At 34.6% G+C, this 25562-nt stretch overlaps 1 protein-coding gene across 2 annotated transcripts in view; it reads left to right on the top strand.

Annotated features, from left to right (window-relative positions):
* Mlp84B (Muscle LIM protein at 84B) overlaps positions 1-22749 on the top strand; it is a 70712-nt gene extending 47963 nt beyond the window's left edge. For both annotated transcript variants that reach the window (XM_089099966.1, XM_089099969.1), the window contains exons 8-12: positions 1730-1896; positions 4133-4268; positions 10924-11111; positions 13247-13343; positions 21247-22749. In XM_089099966.1, the coding sequence (XP_088956092.1) occupies positions 1730-1896; positions 4133-4268; positions 10924-11111; positions 13247-13343; positions 21247-21420 (762 nt within the window). In that variant the 3' untranslated portion in view covers positions 21421-22749. The remainder of the gene's footprint in view (positions 1-1729; positions 1897-4132; positions 4269-10923; positions 11112-13246; positions 13344-21246) is intronic.
* The last annotated feature ends 2813 nt before the right edge of the window (positions 22750-25562 follow it).

Below are 25562 nucleotides of genomic sequence, written 5' to 3'. Positions count from 1 at the left end.
CCATATTCTGTTTGTCAATACTGGGAATATGGCAATGATGCAGTCAGTACTGGCTGCAAGATAACTCACATCAACGAAGATTTTCCTCTTGTTTTCTTCCATCTATCTTCAGTACATAAAAAAGAGCAGTAATTGATACTTTCTTACAAAATAAACATTTAATCATTATAACTTCATAATATTGGCTCTTGAGGGAGGGAGGAGTTGTAAAGATAAAACCTTCATCTGTTGATGTAGTTTGACCTCTCTATTGTATGTATATACACCTCCGAGGACATTTAAAGATTGGATCTTTGCTACTTCCTTCAGATCTACGTGTGAATCTTGGAATTAAATAAGGTGCCATTACCTCTCCTACTATTTATAATAACGCAATCCTAAGAGCCCAAGCGGATTTATCGCCTTGCTGCATACTGAACGGTGTTAGTGTGTCTGTTTTATGGTATGCGGATGACGTTCTTAATCTAAGTGAGGGCTGTGTTTAGTTTAGAAAAAAGTTTTAGGGAGATTGCTAAGAATTATAATGAGATTTGTCTTTCTTTAAATGCAGCTAAGTTTCAAGTGCTATTATTTAATTTTATCCGTTCTGAAACCCCTGATAGAGTAAATTTTGGTGATTCTGATGTTGTACCAATGCAGGAGCTTGTGTACCTTGGATTACCTATTGGTACATCCCTAAAGTTAACTCGGAATTTACTTATTTCTCGAACCGAACGTAAGATCCGTAGTACGTATGCTGGTGCAGTTGGATCATAGAAATCAGGAGGGCTTATTTCAAATATTTAAAGTTTTTTTATTCGGGTTCCTCCTTGGACTAGGAATGGTGGATTTTGGGAGAGATACAGCTTGCCGGATCCTGTTGATGCTGCAGATAAGCTTTTTTCCCAGCTTACAGATTATCCGTCGAACCACCCCTGGAAGGATTTTTTGTTTTAATGCTAGTTTGCTTATTTTTTACTGGTTTATTATAATTTTATATGGTATTTATTTATATGACTCATTTAAAGAGGTTTACCACCGTTGGAGTGGCTTACCTTTCTGAAATGTTTGATTTATTCGAGTTTTTGTTTGTACGTATTTGCTTCTGTTTTAGTATTTGTTTTTGCATTTTCTTTCTTTTGTTATACTCCATCGCCATGCCTTGTATTTTTGATGGGTTATAAAATAAATAAATAAATTAATTAATTAAAACCTCAGCGGAGACTTTTCCCAATTTACTCTTCATATACACTACTATTGATTTTTTTTTCTTTAGAGTCACGGTTTTAGAAAGAAACGGTCCTACTGGAACTGCTTGTGTTGAAGCACTATCTTGCTATCCAAGTTACTCTACTAATTTTTCTGAACATGGGGATTAGAAATTGGAAACCCGTTTTTAAACACCTTTAAATTTCTCGAATAACGAAAGTGACAATGCTGCCCTGACTTTAGATCCAAAGATATTCGACCTGGGTACCAAAATAGCGGATGTAGTTTTAGCATATGATATTTTCTTGGTGTTAATAAAGGGGTATACAGAATTTTGGTTTGGGGGATTCTTTCTCGGGGAGAGGGAGATAAAAACTTTAAAAAACGTGTTAAAAATTAGTTTATATCTATTTTCATAATGTTTTTATAAGTCAAACAAAATTCTGTTCTTGATTCACCCCCAACGAAGTTATATATTGATAACCTTACTTTAGAGCTCTTTACAGCTGAAAAGTACTATAAAATCTACTCCATTTTTCAGGCTTTCCATAAAGGCTGCTTTAACTGCCATGACTGCCACCGGCCTCTCGACTCCGTGCTTGCTTGTGACGCACCGGACAAAGATGTATATTGCAAAGCTTGTTATGGAAAGAGATTTGGACCAAAAGGTTTTGGTTACGGTAACGCTATAGTTGCCCCAGATGCCTTGTAAGTGGAGTTGCCTCTTTTTCTTTTGGCCATGGATTCAGTAAACTGTATTTGTGAGAAATGTCGGTTCACACTTTCCATCTGAATAAATCTATTTGTCACCGCTAGCAGAGGTGGTTATATGGGGAGAGGGCAGAGACTTACCCTGGGATCAAAAATTTTAGGGCGCAAAATTTTAAATTGATATTGTAACGGTTATTATCATTTTGTAATTTTAAAAATGTGTTTTTATTAAAATTGGATTAATAAATAAATAGTAAATGTTAAATAGTAAGAATTGAAATAATCAAATGATAATACTTAAAATTATTAGATTAAAATATATAGTTGATGTAATATTATTAATTATTTTATAATTTAGACAATCAATTAAAAAATAATGATTAATTAATGAGTAAATTGAGAAAAATTGTGTTAATAAATACAAATTCTTTTAAAATTTGGTCTGAAAATTTTGCGAAAGACAGAAGGGAGCGTGCTAATCAAGATTTTGCCCTGGCCACAAAAAAGGTCAGAATCGCCACTGGCTGTAAGTTCTTGCGTCTTGACGGTCATCCAGTTTTGTCAAAGTCTTTCAACAAAACTTTTGAAAAGGTTCGTGTTTCCACCTCTTCTCAATCCTGTTTGAATTTTGGATTCTGCTTTAAAAATGAATGCTATTTCCAGTTTATTGTGAAATATCCTGTTTTTTTTACTGGATCCATCATGTGTCAGCCATATTGCGTAAAAAAAAGCGCTCCATCAACGCTTTGGTAGCTTACGCTACTCGAGTCTTACTCGAGTAATACCTCTGGAACACCAAAAAGAGTTTGTTAGAGATGGTGGCAAATTAATTGAATTTTTAATAATTAAAGATAAACATGCCCATAAATCCTCGAATTCTGATGATATTTCTTTTAGTAGCAAAAAGTTATGATGGTATATGAAATTAACATGAAGAAGTCTTGACTTTATTTTTGTGAACTTCAATAGGATTATACCACATCTAAAAAAGAAGAAAATAAAAGAGATAATAACCGAAATTCAACCAACCATACCTCTTCGCACCATCCTCTTATTATAGTATTCATCATGTTAATCTAGATTGAATACTTTTTTTTTAACTTGAGACAGGAGATTTATCAAACAAACATACAAGGTTGATATCCTCACACTCGATTTACTCTTTTCTTATATCAAAATATCTCAAATGATTTATAACTATAAATTACAGAACATAAATAATCACCAAACCCCCCTGGTGTCAGAACAAGCGAAATAAAGTCCTACCTCAAAAATTAAGCCCTCTAACGTCTTGAATAGCTTTATGCTTAATATACCTTGTACCTTACTCACTCGTCTCTGCTCCAGAGACGTTATTTAGTGGATGACAAGGGTTTTTATTCTTTTCCTAAGTTCAAAAGCGATTAAATAATGTGCTAATAAAGAGAAAAATACTGCAGAATAGGGTTTTACCTTCCCCCCCTCCCAGAAGATTTCACCCTCCAAAGAAAAATCCTAGCAGAAAGATATTTTAAAATATAGACCTTCTAAAAATTTGAATTTGTAATTGAAATTGACATGTTTTGTATTACCAGATTATGAAACGCTTTTCGTCTTTACTCCATTCTAGCCGAAGGCAAGCTTATGTAATACTATTGAAATTGAAATAGAGAAAATTCAAATGTAACTATTTATTTTGAATGTATTTTCTTTTTTTATCCATATCTTACTGCTCATAGGATAGCATTACTGGTATTCTTTTTTTCAAAATACAGAACTTAAAAAAAGACATTCCGGGGTGTAGGGTTTTAAACCCCACCCCCTAACCAAAGAGCCCTCATAGTAAAACAAATTCCAAATCTTACAGAAAAGTTTAGTACTCCTCATTCAGAGTATTTGTTCATTCTTAACAAAATGAATACAATAAAGTCATCAATTCGCTATTTGAAAATGTATATTTATCCAATTGTTAGGGCTACACCTTTGCTCAACAAATCCATATAAAACTAAGTAAAATTCAACTCCACAGCACAATTTAGGCCTCAAGCCCCCCCCACCCCTCCCCTCCGAGACTGGATTTGTGATTACAAGCCTGCATACAGAACCAACCATGATTAGATTAACGTTCTATCTTTTCGGATTTTTTTCATGAACTTGACTAGTATACAGATTGAATAGTAATACAAAGTTAGTTAACAAATTTTTTATTTGATTAAATTTCAAAAATTTAAAATATAATAAATTTGTGTTACAGCAATGGATATGAAGACTTTTCGAACAGACCAACACTGATTATCGACACGACCTCAATTATGGCAAAAGATGGCGAAGGATGCCCCAGATGTAAAGGGGTTGTTTTTGAAGCAGAAAAGATGCTTGCAAAAGGGCAGGTAATGATTATATCTGAATTTACAATTAAATTCACATATTAGCAGCGAATATTCTTTTTAGTTTTCTAAAAAATCCAAAATTGGACATTAAACTGGAATGTCGTAGTTTTTCATTAAAAACTAAATTTTTATGGTATTAAACGACAAAAATAGTTTTATACCAAGGGCACCAATTATAGTGTGGGGGGGGGGCAAGTTGAAAAATACTAGTTTTTGTTATTTTCATTGAAGTAAAATTAAAAAAAAAACAAATTGCCCCCTTCTAGATTTGGAATGTTTTTTGGAATCTTCATTAGAAAAAATGGTACTTGTGCATTATATACCCGTTTGTCGACTTTCGTGTCTGGTTTTCTTGTACAGTCTATAGCGCTGGTTTAGTTATAATGCACAAGTACCGAAAAAACTGAAGGCAATTCCTGGCCCCCCATTTACAACTTATGTTCTACCGTCATTCTTTATCTAGAAGCACGGGATGTGCGCTCCTCTAAACATCTGGAGGATGGAGCATTAACGCAGAGAAAAACCAGAGATAAAACTCAGGAATAAATAAGGAAAAAATTCTATCTAACTAGAGTTCAAAAACTTTCAGGAGGAGGTATGAGGCCCTTCAAACCAATCTAGCGATAAATTTTGTCTTATATTTTAAATATAATATTCCGAAATATTTAAAATAATAGTATTCCGAAAGAATACTCAAAAGCCTCTTTGGTCACTTGACCCTAACCTTAAGGCATGTAAACATAAAGCTAAATTTTGGCTATAAGTTTGGACTGATTGTGGTCGACCTAGGTCTTGTAATGTTTTTCTTATTAAACCGAAAACTAAATTAGAGTTTAATAAGTATCTATAAAGTGTCCAATACCGAGGGCTTGATTTTCCATCTTCGCCTAAAGATTGGAGGAAAGTAAATAATTCAAGTAAAACAGACGATTCTGATGTAAGTAATAATGCTATTCCACCTAGTTCTTGTCATGCATATTATTTGAAGATGCTCTCCGTTTTGAATTATTCTGTTCATAGAAAGTTTGGTGAACCTTTTGTAAAATGGTCCCTAGATTTCTAAATCAGCATTTTGTTCTGCCTCTATCGCGTTTTGAAGTTATGAATGCTTTGAATCATCTTAAGTCGAAATCTATTGATGCTGATGGTATCTCTAAAAAGCACCTAACTCCCCAATGTGCTGAACTTGTGTCACATCTTGCGCTTTTGTTTCAAATTAAATAAAAAAAACAAGTTTTTTTAACTGAAAGTAAGGAACTACATTAAAACTTAAAACGAACAGAAGTTATTCCGTATATGAAGGGGGCTTTCCCCTCCTCAACGCCTCGCTGTTTACGCTAATTTTTTTTTATTGTTTAAAAAAATAGAGTTGTGAGAAAGCCAAACTTTAGCGTAAAGAGCGAGGCGTTGAGGAGGGGACAGCCCCCTTCATATACGGAATAATTTCTGTTCGTTTTAAGTTTTAACGTCGTTCCTTACTTTCAGTTAAAAAAACTTGTTTTTTTTATTTAATTTTTGAACGTTTTTGAATTAATGCAGGTTTTGATTTTGGCTCACCGTACATTAATAATTAAAACAAAATTTGCATATTATATTTGGTTAAATGGCTTTCTCGAAACTTGTTTAATTTTATTTACGAACGTTTTTATTAGTAATAAATATACGTAACTTAGAATTAACTTACGTAACGAACTTCTATATTCATAAATTTTTAACACGTATATTAGGGGGTTCGCCCCCTAGTCAATACCCTGCTCTTTAAACTATTGTTCGAATTTTTTTTCCAGTTCTTTAAAAATGACCTCTTAATCACAATCAGTTGATCAGTTGAAAAACTTGTTTTTTTTTATTTAATTACTGATCTATTTCTTTAATAATGCTGGGAAATCCGGCGCACCCTTCATAGCAATGTCCCTTCCCCCATGAAAACTTCCTTCATGGAAAGATCCTTCCATATAGCCCCCGACCCTCTCCGTCCCCCACCTACCAGAAAAAATCTCCTCTGAAAAAGTCTGTATACTTCCCAATAACCAAGACTATATGTTAACATTGAATAAAGTTCATAACTTTCAGCCCTCCCCCTGGGGACTTTTGGGGATCAAGTCATCCTAAAAGACATTTTTATCGTATTTTCAACCATGCTCAACAAAATGGCTAACTCAAAATTTTGATCAGGTGACTTTGGAAAAAAAATGAGCGTGGGAGAGGGCCTAGTTGCCCTCCATTTTTTTTGGTCACTTAGAAAGGGCACTACAACTTTTAATTTCCGTTCCAATGAGGCCTCCCACGATATTCTAGGACAACTGGGTCGATACGATCAACCCTGGGAAAAAAACAAACAAAAAACAAACAAACAAACAAACAATCAAACAAACAAACAAATAAACACGCAACCATGATCTTTCTTCTGGCAAAAAATGCAAAAATCCACATTTTTGTAGATAGGAGCTTTTGATGGGTAGCTCTAAACTTGATGAATGTTATATATTTGAAATCAGCATTGAAATCTGATTCTTTTGATATATCTATTGGTATCAAAAACCCGTTTTCTAGAGTTTCGGTTACCATTGAGCCGGGTCGCTCCTTACTTACAGTTCGTTACCACGAACTGTTTGATGTGCTTGGCATCTTCTGTCGTCCCGGAAAGCTTTTTGTGTGGCAGCGTGACTTCAATTTTAAAAAGAGGTAAACCGCCAACAGATTGCTCTTCTTACCGTCCAGTTTCTGTTTCTTGCAATATTAGCAAGGTCTTCGAGTATATTCTTTTACCTAATCTAACTCAAAATATTTCTTTCTTTGGTGAAAATCAACTTGGTTTCAGACCTGGTGTGGGGTGCCAACATGCTCATCGTGTCCTTTCTTCTATTCTACTTTCTAATTCTTTTAAGGGTAAAGGCGTATATTATCTGTACACTTGATCTTTCAAAGGCTTTTGATTCTGTTCTTCATAACCAGCTTTTCTTTTCTTTGGCTTTTTCTGGTGTTAATTTTTCGGTTATTTACCTTCTACGGTTTTGGTATTCTAATTCTTACCTCCGTTTGAAATCTTCTCCAGAAACAACTATTAAAGTGCTTCGTGGTGTTAGGTAGGGAGGTGTTTTATCTCAACCCTTTTCAAAATTTGTATTTCTACTGTTCTGGAAAAGATCTCAGGCACTTATTTTTCTGGTTCTACTGATATTTCTTACATTGCCTATGCTGATGACATTCTGTTGATTAGTCATACTAAATCTGCTCTTTCTGCGATGGTTTCCTTAGTTTCTCAGTCTTTCCTAAATATTGGTCTATCCCTGAATCTTGACAAGTGTGAATTCTTATCTTATAATCTGCCTACTCCTCTGGTATGTAATGAATTTACTGTAATTTCTGTCTCTTCCTTTCGGTGGCTTGGTATTACTGTTTCTAATTCTCTAGCTCTCTTTCGTAAACAGATTGTTGCTGATTCAGTAAGAAAAATTCAGTTCAGTTATTCAAAAATTGTAGCAAACCGAGGAAAATATAACAGAAGAGCTCTTGGGCGCTTATTCTCGACTTTTTCTGATCATTCTGTGCTTTATTTTTCGGGTGTTCATTCTGTTCTTAAGCTAAAGGATTTAAAAAAGATTAAAGTTACACATTTCAAATTTTGCAAATTTCTTCTTTCTCTGCCGCCATGGACTAGAAATCGGTATCTAGTTAAAAATTTCTATGGTACGGATGTAACTCAAAAGCTCGTTGATCTACACAAAAAGCTTTCTGCTGATGCATTTTGAAATATTGGCCCTGACCACGGTCTTTTACAGTTCTTTTCTTAGTTTAATTTAATTGCTAGTGTTTGCTGAGTTCTTTTTTGTTTTTCTTTCTTATTATTATGTTTATACTCTACTTGTACTACTTGTTGTCTTGTAGTTGTGGGCAATAAATGATTGATTGATTGATTTGGTTGTTGATGCAATTTTTATTCATTTTCTGTTACTTAATATTACTTGGAGTGTCCAGTATAAAAGAAAATCAAGTTTAATCATTACTTTTGTAGCAGCTAGAAAGATGGCTTCAAGGTTGTGATAATAATTGTCTAATTTGAATAATTCTCATTATCCAATGGGTAAGTAGAATAAGAAACATCCAAATCTATCAAATGATAAATCACAATCTCATCCGTGATGTCAGGAAAAGCGATGATACAAGTATTGGGAGAATATGACGCGGAGGGAGGAGAAAAGAAAGCAACATGATGGATGGCTGCAGACACTTCCTGGTCTTTACAATTCAGGGGAATCGAAAATAACCAGTAATTAAATAATTAAAATAATCTGCTGCCGATTTTCTTCAAAATGCGTGACAATTCTCTGTTAAATGCTGAGAAAAATAAATCAAATACATGTGGATTTTTGTCGCAGGTGCTTTGGAAACATAACAAAACACATTTGTAGAACTCCTTATAACCGTTGAAATACCCCAGTCAATGCACAAATTAGGACTTAGCTCATTAAGCCTAATCATCGTCATTTTTATCCAACTCTTCCTATGCCAAGACATCGCAATTAATAGTCTTGATTTAAGAGATTTTTTTTAGCTGTATTCTATTCTAATGATTTCTGATTGAGAAAGGAAAAAAACTTTGGTTTTATTTTTTTACATTATCTTTTGAGATCGTTGGAAGTTAAAAATCGATGTATTTGAGTTTATCCAATACAAATATAATACATGGGAGGTGAAAGGACATGTTTTTCTTTTATTCGACCTTTTTTTTTTTAGGAAAACGTGTGTTTCCGATTTCTTTTTTGTTTTTCTTAAGAGTAAGAAGTCATTTTCAACAATTTCTTGCTATTGTAGAGTTTCTTGGAGGGGCTTGAGTTTCGAATGAAGAATAACTTTTATAATCTATAATAATTTCAGGAAGTCTCATTATTTCGACACAAACCAATTAAAAGTAAATAAAAGAATTATTCTAAAAAAAGAGTAAAAAAACAAAAAGGAATGAGAGTGCCAGAAAAAATATTGGGAGGGGGGAGCATGGTCCCCGGCCCCCTGGATCCGCCCCTGAACCTGTTAGGTAGTGTTATTTTCTTAGCAAATACGTAAGCAAGTAATCATTGTGAACTCTGACTGCTTGAATCGTTTTCAAACAGTTGTGTTTGAAATAAATAAAATAAAACAGCACAAATAAAATTAAGTCGTTTTAGCTAGTTACTCTTAAACTATTAAAACTAACTTGGTCTTTTCCGGACCTTTTCCGTTATATGTAGGCTATACCACTTCTGAAGATACCTTGTTATAGCATTTTCGTTGTACATATACCGAATATTTAAGCTAGTTAGGTAGCCACGACTTCGTCGACACACTCCTCGGAACACCCACTATTGGGGGATTAAACGTCCCACATTTTTTTACGACGAGAAATTACACTTTCCTCAATTTTTAAGGGAATGATCACTGCCCGCACATAGTTACACCAATCAACAGTGGTTTTATGGTCAATTTCTAGTTTTGTTCAGAAGACTCTATTGTTGTTAGGTTGTTGTGTTATTGTTGTTAGTTTCCTTGATCAACAGAAAATGAAATGCAAAATTCTACTAAACGGGAGCTTTGAATCGGTTAAATAGGTGTCAACACGAATTGGTTTATGTTCATGGCACTCATGCCTTCTGTGTAGGCAGAGATAACAATAACCAGAGCCAATGTAGGCATTCCTTTACTTAAATACATGAGTAAACAAAAAATCAATACAGTTTAAATAGTGGTGTACGTATAACGGAAAAGATACTGGTCCTATTTAAAACTGATACCTCGATCTCTCTAATATTACAATCTTGTTGCTCCTTAAATACTTCACCACTACTAGGAGATTCATTTAAATGGGTCAACTTTGTCACCTTTACAATTACAAATACTCAAAATCTAAGCTTTGATTTGGGCTAATCATGGAAGTAAAATTAGCTTTTCTTTAAACGAATTGTTTCGTTTTTTTTATGTATCATATCAGAAGAATAGCTTTGGTCTCCTAAATCATTGTGATTAGGGGAGTTGAGTCTCTTTTTAACCTTGCGAAAATAAGAGAGTGAAAAACTTGTAATATATTAATTTTCTTAATATAAATGTTGGTTTTGTTCATCATTAAACCAAAGATGAGCGGCAATAAAGTCAACTAATTTTTCAAGCGTGTTACCCTTACGTATTTTTATTCAATGCGAATTTTTTTCCGAAATTCTTTTTCCTAGTTTTTTTTTCCGAAAACCTGAGTTTGAATTTACCAGTATGTTGATTTTAATTATAGGTTCGATTTAATTTATGGTTTGTTTAATTTAATTTATTAAGTGACTAAGCCCTTACATATTTGTATTCAATGCGATTTTTTTTCCGTTATTTCCTTTCCTAATTTTTGTTCCGATAAGCCGAATTTTAGCTTATCGATATTTTGATTTTAATTATAGGTCCGGGTTAATTTATTGTTCCTTTTATTAGTTTGCTTTATTGTTTAAGTTAATTTCATTGTTTTCTAGAATTGGCATAATTGTTTCAGTTGCTCCAAATACCACCACCCATTGGATTTATTTTATTATTTAAGTTAATTTTATTGTTTTCTAGAATTAGCACAAGCGTTGTTTCAAATGCTCCAAATGCAACCGCCCATTGGATTTATTTTATTATTTAAGTTAATTTCATTGTTTTCTAGAATTGGCACAAGCGTTGTTTCAGTTGCTCCAAATGCCATCGTCCATTGGATTCCATAAGTGCTTGCGATGCCCCAGATCGCGAAATTTATTGCAAGGCATGTTATGCAAAGGATTTTGGACCAAAGGGTTTTGGTTTTGGCCACACACCGACGCTTGTTTCTGTAACAGGCGACATTGACCACCTTCAGTGAGTATTCTAGCTAGATATTTAAGATGTTTCTTGCGAAAAGCATTGGAACCCATTGGGGGAAGGGTAGGAGGGTATTCATCACATATTTTTTGTTACCCCTATCTCCCTATATTTCGAAAATACATTTTTTGTTGTCTTTTCTTGAAAAATACCTTTTTTGTGGTATTTCCAAAGCCATATACAGGGTGGAGGGTTGGGGTTTTAACTCCCCCTCCAGAAATATGTGTCCAATTCATAAAAACGTAACAAAAATGTACATAAACAAATTTTTGATGCGTTTTTAAAGCTCCATCGTAACCTCCCCCTACCCCCGAAAAAAAACTTGACCTAACTTGACCATGTAGCAAAGTTGTGGATTATACCATTCTTTTACTATAGACATGCTATAACACCAAGATGTTATTACAATTTCTTAGACACCATTATGAATGATTGGCTTCGAGTTTGAAATGTATCATGACCTTAGTGGTTATTCAAGGTTGTCCTTCACTGCTCGAATTAAAATCCTAGAATTTGTAAATAATTGCCATTGGTTATTAACGGCAATACCCATTGAAGTAAATGCTTCATGATTTTATTAGTGTGACCTTCAAAGTGTTTTAAAAGTGAGGTGTCAAAAGTGTGTCTCCATTTTAGCACCAAATACATAAAAGAAAAATAAAGCAGAAAATGCACTATTTAAAGTGATTTAAGATGTATATTCATTTTCAAAATTAAATATGGCCCAAGTAAGCTATAAGAATGGTGCTTTTACTATAGCATTGGAGAATCCAAAGGGTATTTTTAACTATACTTTTAATTTTAGTTTCAATAAATTTACAAAAACAGTTACGTTTAGGTAGCATTTTGTTTAAAAAATGTCGCTGAACAGGATTCAAGACTTTGACACGGTTCATGGCTTGGGGAGGCAAAAGCGTCGAGTTCCTTTTATTGACGTGACTTTTCGGTGGGGTGGGTGAGCTGGTTGATCAAGTTTACCTATAGTTTTAAACTTATGGCATACCCACTATTCATATAAATTCCATGGATGTTTAAATCAAAACAAAAAACTGCTTTGCACTACAGGTTTAATTTTGGTATCATGTCCCAAAATCCTGGCATAATTTGGAAAACGGTCAGAAATTGGATAAAAAAGGTTTTTTTTTCAACTGAGAGTAAGTAAAAAAAATTATAGCTTAAATCGAAGAGAAGTTATTCCGATTATGAGCTCTCCTCCTCGTATATGCAGGAAGTGTTCTCTTGCCTAAATACCAAAACAGCCACCGATGTAAAATAAGGCTTAAGGACATGGTACCTTTCGTGGCTCGGGCAGGAAAAAGTTCCAATTCGAGCTTTTTCTAAATATGGTGTTTTTTTGTGGGAGAGTGGGTGTCTTGGCAGTTAATTTACTCGCCTAAATTTCGGAATTTTTAATTTATCCACCACTGATAAAAATTTGAAGGATATTTAAATAAAAATAAATAGCTTTATTTAATGTATTATTTTAATCCTTTCAAAACTTTGGTTTTAATACGGTGGCGCAAATGGTGGGATCCGGGAGCAGAGGGGACAGGGTGCCGGAGGATTTGCCCCACTAGATTTTCTCTCTATATTTTGAAAAGCCTCCCTTTTTGATATTTTCGTTGAAGAATAACCTTTTCTCGTATTTCCTTTGAAAAAAAAAGAAAAAAAGAAAATGCCCCCTCCAATTAGATTTCTTTGGCCCCTCTAGATTTTGAAGAACACTCTTCTTTGTTATTTCATTGAGAAACACCCGTTTTTGGTGTTTTAAATTATTGTCCCCGCCTACACTAAAAAAATATATTTGACAACGCCCCTCCCCCATGATTTTCATGAATAGGCAACACTGTTTTATATTCTTCTTTTCTATTATAACCCCTCTATGCTGTGGATTTTCTTTGAAATTAACTGAAAAAATAAAATTACCCTCCCCATGGATTTCTTTGCCCCCTATAGATCTAAAAGAATACTATTCTTTGTTATTTTCATTGAGAAAGACCCTTTTTGGCATATCTACCGAAAAAATATATTGCCCCAACCTAAATTTAGAAAAATCTATATTTTTCAACGCCCCATCCTTATTATTTTCATGAATAACCAACACTGTTTAATATTTTTCTTTTCAATTACAGCCTCTCTATGCCAACCGGTGTTGCACCCAAAGGTGAAGGCTGTCCAAGATGCCACGCCGTTGTTTATGCTGCTGAACAGATGTTGTGCAAAAACAGAGTAAGCTTAAGTTTGATTTTCTGAATTTTAGATATTCTAAATAAAAGAAGCCTTCTTTTTTAGGTTACAAAAAACCCAACCTTTCAAATCCTGAATAAGCTACTTCTTCGAAAATATTGTACATTTCCTCTATTGCAGATTATTAATGCTTATATTTTTAAGGGGTTTAATCAATAACAATCAAAACAGGATATTTGCCATTCTTGTGCACGCTTTAAAATATGAACTAAGGAGGTATGAAGTGGAAGCCATGGATAAAATTGCCGAGGATCTGGAAGATGCAGCAAGACGGCATAATAGTGAAATATTGGACTGGCATGTTAACGAATTGAGAGGGAGTAGTTAATCCGGACTTGTCCCAGTTAAAGATAGAAACGGGGCCAAAATTAGTGATAATAAAAGAGTTAAAGAGAAATTGGCAGAACATTTTGAGAATTTGCTAAGCCAAGATAGAGTTGCAGGAAAAGATATAGAGGAAAATGAAAAAGATTTGGGATACCTAGGATGTGAAGGAAGATTTGTTTTGTGAGGAAGAATTAGCGACAGTACTAAAAGGATTAAGAAATAATAAGGCTCCAGGTGCAGATAGTGTGGTAAATGAGTTTCTTAAATATGGTGGCTCTGAGGTTAGAAATAAGTTGCTGATGATTAAGAACATGATTTTTGAAAAAGGGGAAGTACCTAACAATTTTAAGAAAACCTTAATTAAGCCACTTTATAAGAATGGTGATAAGAGTGAGTGTGGTAATTATTGAGGTATTAGTCTGGTCTCTGTAGGTAGCAAATTACTTAGTAATATGATGCTTTTTACACTGAGAGATGCTGTAGACGAAGTTTTAAGAAAAGAACAGTGCGGTTTTAGAAAAGGTGGAGGATGTATCGACCAGATTTGCGCTCTTAGGTTAATAATTGAGAAGTGCCAGAGTTTTCAAACACCTTTGGTCCTCAGCTTTATAGATTATGAGCAAGCGTTTTATTCTGTTGATAGAAAAGCTTTATCAAAGGTCTTATCCTTGTATACTATACCAGACAAATACATTAAAGTGATTTGTAATATGCAAGAGATTAACACTGCTGTGGTTAAGGTAAGAAATGAGGTTAGCAGATGGTTGTGTATTAAATCAGGAGTTGTGTTCTATCCCCCTTTATATGGCTCATTTTGATGGACTTTGTCTTAAGGAGCTGAGGAAAGGCAATGGGAGAACACGGAATCAAATGGGGAAGTAAAACTTTCCTGTACTTAGATTATGCTGATGATTTATGCATCCTAGATGAAAGTGTGAGAAAAACAAATGAACTTTTAGAGGTGTTGCGAGTTCAGGGTGCTAGAATAGGTTTGAAAATTAACGTTAAGAAGACTAAGTCACTAAGGCTAGGAATAAGGGAAGATGAAAGTTTGACGTTGGGTAGTGAAAAGATTGATCAGGTGGCCAGCTTCAGTTACCTTGGTAGCATCATAGGCAGCGCATGCGCTGCCTAAGTAAAGAACGATAATGGCACAATGTATTATTTGTTTTTTCTTGGTCTTAGACGAGGGTACTTCGTATTGAAGGAGTTGTCGTAGAAACTTCGAAAGGGGCTCATTTGATTAAAACTTGAAGTGGCTGGTGCCTATTTTAATAGTCAAAAGCAATTCAAGGGCAACAAGCCCCCCCCCCACGCCTATCATTCCCCCAAACACATCCAATCAAAATTTTGAAATGGCCATTTTATTCAACGTAGTTGATTTCCAGATAGAAAATATGTTTTTGAGGAGGTCACTCTCCCACAACCCTCAGGGCAAGGGTTTTAAGTTATGCCCTGTAGGCAAATAAGAACAATGTTGGCACAATGTATTATTTATTATTTGTTTCCTTTAGACCAGGGTACCTCGTATCGAAGAAGTTGTCGTAGAAACTTCAAAAAGGGCTCATTCAATTGAAAATTAGAGTGGCTTGTGCCCTTTTTAATAGTCAAAAGTGATTGTAAGGCAACTAACATCCCTTCCTCACCCACCATTGCCCGAAACATATCCAATATCGAAGAAGTTGTCGTAGGAACTTTGAAAAGGGCTCATTCAATTGGAAATCGGAGTGACTTGTGCCGTTTTTAATAGTCGAAAGTGAATGGAAGGCAACTAACACCCCTTCCTCGCCCACCATTTTCCGAAACACATCCAATAAAAATTTTGAGATAGCCAGTTTGTTCAGCGTAGTTGATTTCCAAACAGGAATTATGTTTTTGAGAAGGACACTCCCCCACAGCCCTCAGGGCAAGGATTGTAAGTTATGCCCTGGGGGCATATAAGATTTATAAAAAGTGTTGTCGTAGAAACTTCAAAAAAGGCTCATTCGATTGAAAATTCAAAGGGCTTGTGTCCTTTTTAATAGTCGAATGTGATTGGAGGGCAACTAACCCCTCTCTCACACCCACCTTTTCCCCAGAGACATCCAATCAAAATTTTGAGATAGCCATTTTCGTTTTGGGTTTCATTTATTTCTCGATGCTGATTTGTGGTAGTTTCTCGCTTGGTAGATTATTTTATTTTATTTTTGCTTATTTTTTGTTTAATGGAGTTCTTTACTTTTCTTTGAAAAACGTATTTTGTGGAAAAAGTTTCTTTTAATTAATTATTAGTAAAGACGGTGGGAGCAGTGAAGGTATTAAAAGTAGAATAGCCAAGGCTCAGGGTGTTTTTTCACAGTTAAAAAAAAAGTTTGGAAGAATAAGAAGATAAGTCTGCAAACCAAGATTAGAATATTAGAAGCTACAGTGATGACAGTAGTAAAATATGGCTCTGAAGCATGGGTACTCCGAAAAGCGGATGAAGATTTGTTAGATGTTTTCCTGGGAAATTGCCTACGGATTGTTTTGGGTACCCGGCTGACTGACCGTATTTCAAACAGCAGGCTGTGCAAAAAATGTGGTTCAACCCCGCTTTCTAGGGCTATAATGAAAAAAAGGTTGAGATGGCTAGGGCAAGTTGTGCGGATGAAGGATGACAGATTGCCGAAGATTTTTCTTTTTGGCTAACCGTGTAGGGCTAAACTGAAAGCAGGTAATCCTCGTCTGGGGTGGGAGGACGTCATAAAGAAAGATTTATATGAAATGGGAACTTCCTGGGAGGGTGTAAATAGGGAGACTTTGAATAAGCTGGGATGGAGGAAGAGCGTGCGTAGCTGTGTTGGTCTCAGGCAGCTTCGTGCTGCAGTGAGTTGTTAGTAGTATTAGTAATAATTTGCACACGTTAGGTGACTCACACATCTATTTCATCTTCTATCTTTCTGCCCTTTTGTTTACTCACTATTACCAACAATTTGAAATTTTTTCAATCAAAATTAAACATTTTATGGCAAATAAGAACAAGAGAAGGGGAATATTATTTGCGGATTCATTTAATATAAGGAGATTTGAAAATGTGGAATTGCAATCTGCATGCTGAATTTAAACTTACGAGTAGAAAAATGCCACATTTAGTTTCATTTCTGGAATGACTTTTCATACCAAATTCTTGCCATTTTTTACAAGTAAGGGTATATAAATTTTTGTATTAATTTATATTAACTTTATTTGTATATTGACTCTATCTTTTTTATTTATAGTTTCTACCAACAACAGCAACTTTTTCAGCTGAGCCATAATGTAAATGCTTGCAAATATGAAATAAGAACGGGAGAAAATAAAACCAAGAAAGTTATTCTTGCTGTGCCACAAGAAGGTCTATTTTAATGAAAAAAGAACACTAGCTAATGATTTTTCAAGGCTAAATTTGAAGAAGAAATTTTTCTCTCAGTTTTTAATACAATAGTTTTTTCTTTTAATTAATGCTAATCCAACAGCTTTACCAGGAAACAACTACTTATTTAAGCTCTGGTGACTCAATTTTTGTATTGTTGATGTGTATACTTGCTTTAAAGTTTTACATATTACAGCCAATCAAGTCGTATTCTCGTTGTGAGATAGAACTATCTACTTTATAGAAAAAAAAAAACAGTAGCTAAAAAATCCTTAGCTATTCAAGGCCAAATTCGAGGATTCCATATTCTCTGAATTTTTACTACAAGAAAATAAGTGTTTTTATTTTCTTCGAATTATTGCTACTCCGATAGCTAATCCACAGAAAAACAGAATGACTACTTATTCAAATTCTAGCGACTCAAAAAGTATTTGTTATTTTCACTGGTTTGAAATTTCACACGGGAGAACCAATACTATTACAGCTTTACGAAGTTTTTAGAGCTACCTTAACATAACCAAGATCACAAAAAAAATTATTCGTAAGAACGTTCATTGATTGGGTAGAGGGTGAAGAAAATAGGCGGAACCACGGTACTAGTATCCATCATTCATTAATCTTCATCATTCATCATCATTCATTCATCATTCATGAATCTCCTGAATTTTCATTTCTTATTTAAAAATTTGAAAAGTCCTTAAATGTCGAGTGTAAAGACAGCGAATTCCTTCTTGAAGGATAAATAAATTTAACCTAATTTCTCTAGAAATTTAGTAAAATGATAATGTAAAGATAGCTTACTCTTTCTCAGAAGTGACGGGCCAATCGCAAACGCATGCTTACTCAACGCATAATACACTTTTCAATACAGCCATTATAAATATATTGTTCATTGAGCTCTTGCTGTAAGTTTAACACATTAATAGAAATATTTTGCGGAATTCATTTATGCGTATATTTTGAATTCAAAGCAGCTTTGTGAAAGACTAAGATCAGCTTCTTTGGGGCACTCTTTTCGGCACCTTTCCCGGGTTGTATACATTTCCTCTATAAGGTTATTATGTTAGTTTTAATTCTATATTAGATCTTGTCAACATTACGGTAGGGTTTGGGGCCAAAAATTGAGTATTGAATCTAAATCGACCCTTGACGGGGACTGTTTTTTGTAACCGGCCCCTTTTTATGGGATATATTTGAATATTCAATGTCTTCAAAAAGTAGATATTCATCTTCAAAAAGGCAGAAAAAAGCAAAAATAAAAGATCCTTAAAAAGTAGATATCCTAGTAAAAAGAATGTAAATGAACAATTTATTGACTGACGTTTTTACTTTAAATATTGTAAATTTTTACTCGCTGTCTCAATTAGCAAGACTGAACCAGTCTCGAAATTTAAATTAAAAAAACCTTTGGATATAGCTAATGTTAAAATAGATAACTTTCGCTGTAAATCTGAAATTATTCTCTCTATTCATCTCCCCCTCTCTCTCTTTAGCCTTTACATGTCTGTTTTTCTAGGCTTACTATGTTTTTTTTTTTTTTTTTTTTTTTTTTTTTTTTTTTTTGTCTTTTCCCGTAAATTGTACGGAAATTGTATCTGTCATTTGTTGGTGGTTTTTTTTTTTGCAATTTTTTTGCTTAATTCTGAAGGGAAATAAATGAATGAATAAATAAATGAGAGGAGTGACAGAAAAAATCACAGAGTTCGTGGTAACGAACTGTAAGTAAGGAGCGACCATGCTCAATAGTAACCAAAACTCTAAAAACCGGAATTTTGATACCAATAGATACATCAATAGAATCATATTTTTATGCTGATTTCAAATATATAAGTTTCATTAAGTTTAGTGTTAGCCATCAAAACTTACGTGCTTGAGAAAATTTGCCTTATTTCGAAAAAAGGGGTGAACAACCCCTAAAAGTCATAGAACTTTAATGAAAATCACACCATCAGGTTCAGTGTATCAGAGAACCCTAATATAGAAGTTTCAAGCTCCAATCTTCAGAAAAGTGAGAATTTCGTATTTTTTGCCAGAAGAAAGATCACGGATGCGTGTTTATTTATTTAATTTTTTTCCCAGAGGTGATCGTATTGATCCATTAGTCCTAGAATATCGTGAGAGGGCTCATCTGAACGGAAATTAAAAGTTCTAGTGCCCTTTTTAAGTGACCAAAAAATTGGAGAGCAATTTGGCCCCTCCCACGCTCATTTTTTCCCGGAGTCACCCAATCAGAATTTTGAGATAGCGATTTTGTTCACCATAGTCAAAAATTTAATAAATATGTCTTTGAGGATGACTTAATCCCCCACAGTTGCCGGGGGAAGGGCTGCAAGTTATGAACTTTGCCCATTGTTTACATATAGTATCGGTTAATGGGAAGTATACAGACGTTTCAGGAGGGATTTTTTTCTGGTGGGGGGGGGGTCAGAGGAGGGTGTTACGGAGAGGATCTTTCCACGGAGGTTGTTTCCTTGGGGGAAGGGACATTTCTATGAAGGGGGCGCCAGATTTCCCAGCATTATTTAAAAAAAACGATCAGAAATTAAATGAAAAAACAAGTTTTTTCAACTGAAAGTAAAAGGCAACATTAAAACTTAAAACGAAAATAAATTATTGCACATATGAGGGGGTTCGCCCCCTGGTCAATACCTCTCTCTTAACGCTAAAGTTTTTTTAGTACTTTCAAAAGAGCTATCTATTCTAATTAAACAGCCTTTGTGATTCAGGGGGTTGTGATTCGAACAAAATTCGAACTTTATCGTAAAGAGTGAGGTATTGACTAGAGGTAAACTCCCTAATATACGTAATAAAAACATACAAATATAGGAGTTCGTTACGTAAGTTAATTCGTAAGTTACGTCAAGAACAAAATTTCAAGTAAGCCATTTAGCCAAAACAAGTAAAATTAATATGCAAATTTCATTCTAATTATTCATGTACGGTGAGCCAAAATCAAAGCTGCATTAATTCAAAAACGTTCAGAAATCAAATAAAAAAACAAGTTTTTTTTTAACTGAAAGCACAGAAGTGACATTAACACTTAAAACGATCAGAAATTATTCCGTATATGAAAGTGGACGTCCCCTCCTCAACGCCCTGCTCTTTACGCTAAAGTTTTTTATTGTTTAAAAAAATAAAGTTGTGTGACAGAGTCAAACTTTAGCATAAAGAGCGAGGCGTTGAGGAAGGGACAGCCCCTTTCATACACGGAATAATTTCTGTTCGTTTTTAGTTTTAATGTCGCTCCTTACTTTCAGTTAAAAAAAAACTTGTTTTTTTTTCAAAAAGAAGATGAATTACTGGCTTTGATTTTAGTGGGCCAATCATCTGGTGGGAAATCCAGACTATTTTGAAATTTTCTTATGTGCTTAAGTATTGATAATATGTTCGATTGCTGGTTAGGGTGGGCATACCTACATTTGATTAAAAAAAAATTTGCCGTTCAATACAAACCTCTGATTGTCTTTTTTGGTATTAAATCTTACTTTTAGGCGATATTCTTGTGATTCTATTAAGTCGTACCAATTTAATATTTCGACGAAAAATATAGATAAAACTCGAAACATGGATTTAGTTAAATTGGTTTTGAAAAGCTCGTGAAACTGAATTTAACTTGAAAATCCTAGTTTAACAGGATTTTAAGTTTCGACAATAAAAACATTTTACAAATATATTAAAATGATTTAAAAAATCCCCGCGTTTTAGACATTTATTCATTCAATTTAACAGTGATTAAAAGTAATATGACCACTAAGCAATGGGTACGGAAAATTATTGGAAAGAGAATGAAGAATAATGTTCGTAAGAGAAACCCTTAAATTTATCTTTCTGAGTAGTTTTCTCTTCTTCTTTTTTTTTGTATAGGCGGAGAGGGTTCCTAATTTTGAAAAAAAAAATATCTTGACTATTTTGTTTCTTCTTGGAGTAGATTTGATTGAATAAAATCTCTATTCTGTGTGTCGATTGAATGTGATCCCTAGTGTGAACATGGTTAGTAGTTTTTTGTCCCTGTACTGTGTCTCATTATTATTTTTGCCTAATTTACGCAGTGAGCTTAAAGTTGCTGAACGGAATTTGTTTACCTTATGTTCAGCCATTTGGTTTTGGGTAAACCCTAAAGCTGAGATATTTTGGCATGTAAATGCTGATCCTCAATAAATTCCGTTCAAAACGGTCTTTTTCTTGCAGCTATGGCACAAAGGTTGTTTCAACTGTGCTGACTGCCACAGAACTTTGGATGCGCAAAATCTTTGTGACGCCCCAGACCTTGAAATTTACTGTACACCATGCTACCGCAGGAAATTTGGCACTCATGGTTTCGGCTATGGAATGGGGGCTGGCACCCTCCTTTCTTTCCAATAGATTATAAGTCATTCGTTATTCAATTGCTTTCTATTTTATATGTTGCGTTTGTTATTTCCATCTTATGCTGAATATAGGCATAAGAGTAGGGAGGCTGAAGGTCTAATACCTGCAACATGTTTTTTTTAAGACTTATTTTATTGTTTTGATTTACTGGAAGGCCACTCAGTGTTTAAATGCTTGGTATTTTTTACATTGTATTTGTTGTTTTAGGCAGAATATGTGCAAAAGAGGGGGGGGGGGTCGGTTAATACCCACAGCTCATTTTCTTAAGGAATTAAGTTACTGGCAGGGTTATTGGTGTTTTCTTTGGTTGATTAGTATAAAGTGAAACTCTTAGCAGATTCTTCGGCGCAGAGCATACAAGATTGAGTTTCTATCCTGGCAGTTTTGTTGTTTTTACTAAATTTATATTTATTTATAGGATTGTAGGCTAAAAAATGCCAGCCACTGCCTTTGAACAAAGTATACCAAACAGAAAATTTGTCAAATTGTTGTTGTAGCTTTATTGTCATTTTATTACTTGGTACATTTTTATACACAGTTAAATATTGCTATAGCAGATTAAGGTGGTGCTCCTATGAAATTTTGTTTCATAGCCTAATCTGAAAGGTTGGAACCACTGCCTTGGGTGTAGCCATGTTACTTGGTAAGGCAGAGTAGATGTTTATACCTTGCTAGCCTCCCTCAAACCTAAGCTCAAAATAACCAAGGTAAAAATAAAGTTTCGCTCCTTAAAAAATGTTGCTATAACAATAGAATTTCCACTTCTTTCAGTCAAAATCGATTAAATATTGTTTATAGGCATCTCCAATTTATTTGAAATGTCATTTGAACATGAAATTTATAATTCTGTTTACATTGACTTCAAATTTTTCATTAATTTTTTACATGTCGTGCTATTAAAATATTTATGCGGAGCCACGCTATATGGTTTCCTTTGTAAAAATGGACACCATATTGAACAAATATTTTTTAAATTTTAAATAGCTTAGCCAGAATCTTCATTAAATTGAAAACAATAAAAGAATAAAGTTAAGCTGATAAGATATAACAGTTTGGTTGTGTTATCAAGTTTGTGTTGAAAGGAATGAAAATTAAATCTTATTCGAACCAAATTTCCTTTTTAAATATTTATTCTTTCTATTTTCCTGACCATGCCTCCTGGCTACTCCCATGACCACTGCCATGTTATTAGAAGACTGTCTGTGTATTCTTGTAATTTTTATTGTTGCACTCCGAGTGTTTACTTACGCGATTTAACGACGGCTTCAATAACTTCACTAGCTTGTTTGTATTAACGTGATCAATAAAGTTTTAAAATACTTATTTCTGTCTTAAGTCACTATCAATAGTGTTAGTCTTAAATCGGAATATTAAAGACACTTGAGAAAATAACACGCTTTTCCCCCAAAGCACAAAGAAATAAAAAAAGATTCTTCCTACTACTTTGAGAAACTAAAATTGTTAAGAATTATTTGCGACCGATTCATCACTTAGCTGGGCGGAAACAGATTCTGCTGTGCAATGATACTTGCAATGATACCTACCAAAAGATTATTTACTCAGCTGGTTGCTGTAAATAATTCTGTTCTGCAAACGGGGCAATTTCTTTTTTGTTGTTTCCATTAAGAAATGAAGGATTGGCAGAAAGTATGGAGGCATGACAGTGTAACGGGCTTAACAAATACCTCATGGCAAATGTTGCAAGACAGATCTGACTCTAACAAATCATTTTTTTAAGGTTTTAAGCTTTTGCTTCTATGCCTTTCGACAAATCTTATCCTTCCGTTTCAGGATAAACAGTTTATTTAATTTTTCTTTATTCTTCTTCAGAAAGTTGATTTTTCTCTTGATTAAGAATTTGAGCTTTCTGTATTTTTCTTCAGCCTTAATAAGACCTTGACCCCTTGTTTCATGTAAATGCCTTTTTCTTGAAGGCTCAGTTTTAGAATTGGACTTGCCTGATTTGTCATGTAATTTTTCAGAAATATATTCAGCCTTGGCGGATACTGAAGAGCTCAAATTTTCAAAGTTCAAGTCACGGGTTTTTCTTTGTTTTGAATCCAAAGCCTTTGTTCCTGGGTCAGACCTGCTCAAATTCTCATAGTTAAAGTCACAATTTTTCATTTGTTTGGAATTTGCAGCCTTGCTAGGACCTGGGTCACTTTCTTTTTCAAAATGCTGGTTCCCTGATGGTTTATTCTTAGAAATGTATTTACCCGTATAACTTCTATCTAGTTGTTTTATATTATATCTAATTGCTTTATCCCTTTCCGGCAAAAAATATGAAATCGTCAGAAAATTCCTCTTTTCTGCATTTCCTATGTTCCTGTGCTTAGAAACCAACAAATATTGAACTAAAAAAAATGTATTCCAACTACAAAATGAAATATAAGGTGGTCTCTGGTAGAGACCACTTTGATCAAGGTGCAGAAAAAGCCTCACTTCTGGTGAAAAAAACTAAAACAGTTCTTTGTGTAGTTCATGCACAATGGAACTTTACAAACTGAAGACTGCCGTTTTGTTCGATGGGGCTCAATCTTTGTACTATATTGAGAAAATCTTCTTGAAGTACCTTGAACAGGTAAGTGCTTAGATTGATCCAATCCCTTTTTTTGAGAAACGTAAGGCTTGAATTTGGGGATAACTTCCAACACTCTAGATGACCGACTTCTCTCACCCTTGCACGACTAGCTTTAAACCAAACCAGTGACAATGCGACATTTAAAGTCCTTCAATGTCATCTTGTTAGCGTCTTGTATAGTGGACAACTTTGAAAACACAAAGTTATTGACAATTGTAATGTCGATGAAGTGCCACAGTAGGCGGTGCCACCACTTTCTGTTTTTTCTGTCTATCGCATTGAGAGACTTGAACATATCACCTTTGTTGATGCAGCCCATAAACTTGTTGTACTCGACGACCACATTTGGGTAACAGATCCATCTTTCTCCTTCCTACCGATCTCTGTCACTTCTCCTCCTTTATAAATTGTCGAAAGAAGTTGTATGCATCGTTTGTCCTTCCAGCGTACACAGTGGATTCCATATGACCTCACGGCGTAGTCCAAATCATCTCGTCTCAGCACTTTTTTGGCTTTGAGTTTGGGTAGACCTTTACGATTTGCATGAACTGTACTACAGCAGTAGAGCTTGCTGTTCTTCATTTTTTGCCCTCTAATCCCGTCGTAAGTTCTATAACTATTCGTTCTCCAAGTCAAAACACGGTAGTGTCAGCTAACTTTTCAGTGTAGATTCAAAAAACACAAACGAAACTACTTGTATCTGCTCTGACCTAGATCTTGTAGTCTTGTTTTATGGGCTTCATATTCATATACTGTTTGAAAATAATACGTCCTTTGAATTTGGCCATACTTTCGTCGGCGACCCGCTATTTGGTGGGCTTGTAAGTCCTAAGAAAGCTTGAGCATAGTTTTTCAATCAGAGGTCTGATCTTATAGAGCTTGTCATAGTTGTAAATTCCTTTCCGGGGTAAGATGAACGTGAGGAAGAAGCCAGCTGAAAAGGCTTATATTCATCATGCCAGAGATGTAATTATTTCTGGGTTTATTGTAACTTGACCAGAAATCTTGATAAGATGGTACTGGCTTGACACCCATAAGAATATTTATTGCTAAAAAAAACTTTTATTTCATCTTGATCAGCTGTTTGATCAAAATCAAACATTTTGTGATAAAAATCAACTGGATTACGTAAAGCCTCTATCCCATTGGGCCCCGTGGACTTGGTGAAGGGCTCAACATCTTTGACTTCAAATATCTTATTCCACTTCTTCACTATGACTCCAAGGGGAAGAGAATCTTCGTCGTTACTTGCTTCTGGTTCGTCGTTCGGTTCCGTTACTCCCTCCACTTGATTATCGGTTTCGTTGTCACTTGATGATAAATCTCCAGCTAGTAAGTTGCTCAGCGATTCGGCCTTTGAAACTGGAAGGTCCGACAGCCAATCATCAGCATCATCCTGTGATGACACGTCAAGTTCGGATACTGGATCTGAAGGTGTGACATCAAATAACTTTGAGATATCCTGTGTCCGCAAAGAACGGCGTGCCATAACGATTTAGCTGAAACAGAGCAAATTTAATTCGATGTTTTAGATGCTAAACCCAGTTTTGTGGAA

Source organism: Artemia sp. Qi Xiang Cuo, chromosome 2 (assembly GCF_049724085.1).
Source record: "Artemia sp. Qi Xiang Cuo chromosome 2, ASM4972408v1, whole genome shotgun sequence".
Classification (NCBI taxonomy): domain Eukaryota; kingdom Metazoa; phylum Arthropoda; class Branchiopoda; order Anostraca; family Artemiidae; genus Artemia; species Artemia sp. Qi Xiang Cuo.
The sequence above is the reverse complement of the archived record's forward strand: the minus strand, read 5'-3'. Positions and strand labels throughout refer to the sequence as shown.